Source organism: Vicia villosa, linkage group LG4, assembly GCF_029867415.1.
Source record: "Vicia villosa cultivar HV-30 ecotype Madison, WI linkage group LG4, Vvil1.0, whole genome shotgun sequence".
Taxonomy (NCBI): domain Eukaryota; kingdom Viridiplantae; phylum Streptophyta; class Magnoliopsida; order Fabales; family Fabaceae; genus Vicia; species Vicia villosa.
This window is the reverse complement of record NC_081183.1, coordinates 140,545,176-140,550,889: the sequence shown is the minus strand read 5'-3', so window position 1 is coordinate 140,550,889 and position 5,714 is coordinate 140,545,176. Positions and strand designations below refer to the sequence as shown.

Genomic DNA, 5,714 nt, shown 5'->3' with positions numbered 1-5,714 from the left:
ACCTAAGCCTAAGTAGATATTTTTCCTCCATAAAAACAAAAGTTGGAGATATTTCTTAATTCTTACCGACGAAAATGTTTGAGTGATAAAACTTTGTAGCATTGTTGGATCACCATAAATGAAGAATGTTTTTAGCCATTAAAAAGTCTTACTCGCTAGATAACCCTAATTGAGGGGTAATAGCAATGGTACCTAACTAATAAAAGAAAATGGTACACCTAATCAAACTAAAAATTCCCTCTAAGCTGTCTATAAACGAAAGAATGTTTTGAATAATATTTGTAAAAATAATAACAAATAAAATTATTTCTGTTTTTTAATCAATATAACAATATGACAAAAAACAATTCTAAAGATATATGTTAGATTCTAAATTGATTTTGAGGTATATGATTATTCTAAAATAAAATACATTCTGCCTCCATAATCGATTTTATTGAAGTTAGAGTTTGTAGCTTTTGAATTTAAAGTAATTTTTAGATGGAAATTTATTGTTCAACTCACTTTTATATAAATATATTCAAACATAAATTGATTTTGTTAATTTCAATTATATTAAAATCAATTCTATAAAATTCAATTATGTCAAAATCAATTATGTTCACCGTCAACCAAAACACACACATAATATACATATATCTTCAATCTTCTTATTAATTAATTGATAATTGATATTACTAACTTAGTGCTATCTTATGTTCGGATTGATAAAAATAACAATTAACCGATAAGTTAGCTAATAATTTATAGCTGATGGTTCAAGGTTAATGAGTGATAATTTATTTTCTTTTAAATTAAAATAAATTATAAAATATTAAAACTGAATCTAAATTAAAATAATATAGATAAAATTAGAAGAAAATAGGATAAATTATAAACTAAAATACTATTTAAAATAACATCCAAAAAGTAAATTATAAACTCGTGATGAAAAAACTGTTATTAAATAATTTTTTTATATTTATATTTATATTATAAACCATAAATTAAAAAAAAAATATAATGTCAAATATAGTCTTAGAATTTTAGATGGTTACATGTAAATGACTAGATGTTATTTAAATTATAAGTATCTCCTAGACCCAAAAAAAAAAAATTGTAAGCATCTTATGTAAAAAAAGGTAGAATATTTAGAAAAAAGAGAAAGAATAAGAAGAATAAAATAAAAAAAAAAAGAAAAAGTCAGGTCTACGAAAGTGTTTCCCTTTTGCACCCTGTAACGCTTTGACAACATAGACGCAAACAGAAATCTTCCCCTATTAGAACCCCTTCTTCTCCCTCTCTCTTCACTTTCCTCCCCCATTCTCTCTCTATTCCAATTCTACTTCTACTTCACCTCCTCTCTCTCTCTCACTATTTCTGGTACTTTCTTTTCTCTCTCACTTTTTTTTTTTCAAATTAAAAAACATTTCTTTTCACCTTCAAAGGGTTAAAGTTATGCTCTTTTTCTCGTTTGATGGTATGGGCTACTTTGTAACGTGATTTAGTTTTGAAAAAAAGTGTTTTTTAATTCATTTTATTTCATTTACTATTCCTTTTCTGTTTTGTATTTTTGGACTGTTGTAAAAAGGTGTTTAATGATTAATTCAACTTTTTTGCTGTTGTTGAATTTCTGTCTTTTGTATTATGAAGTCTTTGATTTGATCTTGTTAGTTGGTTTTCTGAGGTTTTGGTTTTAGGTTTGGTTTTTGATTGATTGTTAGTTGTTGATACTGCATAGCAAAATTTGATGATACCAATGAAGGGTTTTTTTTTTTTTTGTCTGTTTTTGATGAAGTTGAATTGGTCTAAAAAATGATGCTGGTGAACAAGAATTGAGGTTGAATTAAAAAAGAGTTTTTTTTTATCCTTCTGTTTTGATGAAATTGAATTGTTCAATAGTTGATGTTTTTTGCTGATTGGATCCTGATATTGGTTTGATTTGACAATTTAAAACTATTTTCTCATAGGTAATGGATTACCTTCCCTGATTTTTGAATTTGAAAATTTGAAAAGTGATTGTGAAGTTGGTCTACTGTAGTTTGTTTTTTCCTCTGTTTTTCTGTCTGAGGCATTCTGACAAACATGTTATGTGCATGTTATTGTTGTTATTTACAGTGTTGTTATTGTGAAATTTGTAGAGGGTTATCTTAGCTTTTTTATTTGCTTTCTTTTTCTCATGATTTTTTTTTCTGAGGTTGTTTGGATCTTTCATTCATCTACACGTTTTCTCTCTCACCAGCTATGTGGTTTTTGAGTTTTTTTTTTTTTGGTAAATTGGCAGGGTTCTGTTTTGTTTTGCTTTACAGAGATTTTATGGTCATTAGTATCTGAACTTTTGGAATTTGTTTTTCACTTTTCATTGTTTACTCCATGTCTTTTATCTCACACTTCACCAATTTAACTTTTGGAAACAAAAGTGTTACTTTTTACTCTTCATTGAGTCATCAATTTGTTTGTTTTTTTGTTTACACGGTTTGTTATTTGCTGCAGCATATCACTCAAGATCCTCCTCAGAGTGGGAGTGGACCTTGATGTGATTATTGATATCGTGGAAAAAGACCTTGTTGATTTCACAGATGCTAAATTTTTCTAGGGGCAGAAGTCAGCCAAGGGCAGCCAGAGCCATGTCATTAGGAGGTAAAGTTATTCTGCTGACCGGTACTTGTATGCATCTTGACGCGCTTAATACATTAATCAATTCCGTAATGAGAATTGAAATGCCGTGTTTTTTTACGCTTATATATAGGTATGCTAGTATATTGCGTAAAGAACAGTTTAAGCTATAATTTGTTCTTATTTATGTTTCTGTATTTTAGGTATGGATTATGCGGATCCAAAACGGAAGGGGAATTTTATCGGGAAGGTTTGTCTTGTTGCGGCGTTAACCACATTGTGCATTTTGGTGATCAAGAAATCTCCGTCCTTCACTTCTCCCAGTCCGGTAATTCATCGAATTAGACATAAATGAATACCATGAGTTCTCCATGTTATCATCTTTATATGTAATTCTACGGCTTTTTTATCATTTTATTCAAATTATTGATTGAAATTCTACTCCTCCTTTTGGTACAGTTTTCTATCCATGAACCTGGGGTCACCCATGTTTTAGTGACAGGAGGTGCAGGCTATATCGGCTCACATGCTACCTTACGACTCCTTACGGATTCTTATCGAGTCACCATTGTGGTATGTCTTTTAATAATATCGAAAACTTCTCAGAAAAAGTCAAATGTAAGTGCAATGACCAGTCTGTACTAATTTTTTTTCTCTCTTTCAGGATAATCTGTCACGTGGAAATTTGGGTGCCGTCAGGGTTCTTCAAAGCTTATTTCCAGAACCTGGAAGGCTTCAGTTTATACATGCTGACTTAGGAGACGCAAAATCCGTATCCTTGTTACATAAAATAATTTATCGTTGAAATTTTACTTCGATTGAAGTGTATTTATTAGTGAATTCCCCAGAAGAATGGTCTCCTTGACTGGTTATTAGGTCGATAAAATATTTTCAGAGAATAAGTTTGATGCTGTGATGCACTTTGCAGCTGTTGCTTATGTGGGAGAAAGCACACTTTACCCTCTTAAGTGAGTACTTATAGCTTTCATTTCCGAATATTAATTCCATTTGACAATGTTGTATTTTCTGGTCTTAACCCTCCGGTTTCCAAGGGAATGCGCTCCTGGTAATCCCGAGTTTCGTCGAGAGGTCTAGGATTGTTCTATGCAAAATCCGAACTCGGGTTTTCTTGAACTGAAAAAGTTGTAATTTTGTGCTAAAAAATTATTTTTAATCCATTTCAGTTCTTTATTTATATTCTATAACTTGTTTGTCAGGTATTATCACAATATTACATCAAATACATTGTTGGTGTTGGAGGCTATGGCTAAATATAATGTAAAGACATTCATATATTCAAGTACATGTGCAACATATGGAGAACCTGACAAGATGCCCATTACAGAAGTAACAGAACAGGTGCGAAAATCTGAGTGTGGTTTGAGTTGCTAGGTTTAGTAGAAGAACTATTTTGTTTTTCGCTGCATCTTGCAACGGCTTTAATTAACATCGAGGTGTAGTGTTAAATCAATATATACTTAAATTTCAGAAACCAATCAATCCTTATGGAAAAGCCAAGAAGATGGCAGAAGATATCATCCTTGATTTTTCTAAAAATTCCAAGATGGCAGTAATGATTCTAAGGTTTGTATTTTAAATTGACTCTTCTCTGGGTTTTCTCTTGTTTTATATAGTTTTTTGAACTTTATTATTTAGAATAATTATGGTCGTAATTATTGACAACTTTCTATGGGACACACCCAGATACTTCAATGTGATTGGATCAGACCCTGAAGGGAGATTAGGTGAGGCCCCAAGACCCGAGCTTCGGGAACATGGTCGAATCTCAGGTGCATGCTTTGATGCAGCTCGCGGTATCACACCTGGCTTGAAGGTATGTTAATATTGTCCTTTTTTTGCTTTAGTTTTTGTATGCTCGCTAGACTTTTACGCCATGATATAAAATGAACCTGCACTTAATGTATCGGTTGCCACCTTGCAGGTTACAGGAACAGACTATAAAACACCCGACGGAACATGCATTCGAGATTACATTGATGTAACCGATCTTGTTGATGCTCACGTCAAAGCTCTTCAAAGAGCAACACCGAGTAAAGTTGGGATCTACAATGTTGGCACTGGAAAAGGCAGGTCAGTTAAGGAGTTTGTGAGTGCATGTAAAAAGGCCACAGGCGTCGACATCAAAGTAGACTTCCTTCCGCGACGGCCCGGCGATTACGCTGAGGTCTACAGCGACCCAACCAAGATCAGGCTCGAACTGAATTGGACAGCGCAACACACTGACCTTGAAAAGAGCATAGAGGTTGCATGGCAATGGCAGAAATCTCGCCCTAACGGTTATGGAAGTTCTTAGAGGTATAACGAGGCATCCATAGCAGCTGCCATTATATTGCTCTCATACATGGGATGATGATGAATTTTTGTTGTTAGGGAGTTGGTAGTTCATTCATTATACTTATTTTACTTATTTGTATTCAACATATAATAATGATTCAATTATATAATGTGCAGGCTCTGATATACCTTTCCTTTCTGTCTTATTGATTCTTCCATAACAAATAAATATGATTATGAAGCATTTCTCTCCTTTGTGAGCTTAGCTGGTTGTTAAATTTGCCATGTTGCTTAGTTTTGTTTTAGTTGGACTCATAATTGATCCTAAAGCAACTCAAATTTGTCTACTTCTTTTGTTCTAGATTGAACATGCAAAACTATTTTTTTAATGCTAAAAAAAACTTTTCTCCATGTTACTTAATTAAAGCACATTGCTTTATTTTAAGCAACCACCAACCATGGCATATAATCAATCAAACTCCAATACATAAAAAAGTAGCATGGTTGCTTATGTTTAAGCAATGAACTAAAAAATATTCTAAAACAAGAAGAGTAGCAATTGAAATGTCTTTTTCCTTCATCTATTATTGATGTTTCACTCACTCACATCACCAATTTTTTTTTTTTTTTTGAAAAATCAAATTACCTACTTCTTTTCACCAACTCACATGGCCTACTGACTACATAGTGTCTCCTCCAGTTAGAACAATTGAGCCCACAAATTGATTTATCAGACAATATTTGAATGTTTGGTTGTATTGTCATTATAATTTTTCAAAAATTGTGTTTTGACAAAATTGCTCATAGATTTTAGAATCTGAAGC

At 32.2% G+C, this 5,714-nt stretch overlaps 1 protein-coding gene across 2 annotated transcripts; it reads left to right on the top strand.

Annotated features, from left to right (window-relative positions):
• The first annotated feature begins 1,203 nt into the window (after positions 1–1,203).
• On the top strand, positions 1,204–5,089 carry LOC131595318 (UDP-arabinose 4-epimerase 1-like). 2 transcript variants are annotated; one of them, XM_058867639.1, is made up of 10 exons: positions 1,204–1,362; positions 2,473–2,619; positions 2,799–2,923; positions 3,055–3,168; positions 3,260–3,367; positions 3,472–3,563; positions 3,813–3,954; positions 4,085–4,179; positions 4,300–4,429; positions 4,538–5,089. In XM_058867639.1, the coding sequence occupies exons 2-10, from the start codon at positions 2,559–2,561 to the stop codon at positions 4,907–4,909; spliced, it is 1,239 nt and encodes a 412-aa protein (XP_058723622.1). In that variant the 5' UTR covers positions 1,204–1,362; positions 2,473–2,558; the 3' UTR covers positions 4,910–5,089. The 2 variants fall into 2 exon arrangements, with proteins under 2 accessions (XP_058723622.1, XP_058723623.1); XM_058867640.1 differs by having other exon boundaries at positions 1,220–1,459.
• The last annotated feature ends 625 nt before the right edge of the window (positions 5,090–5,714 follow it).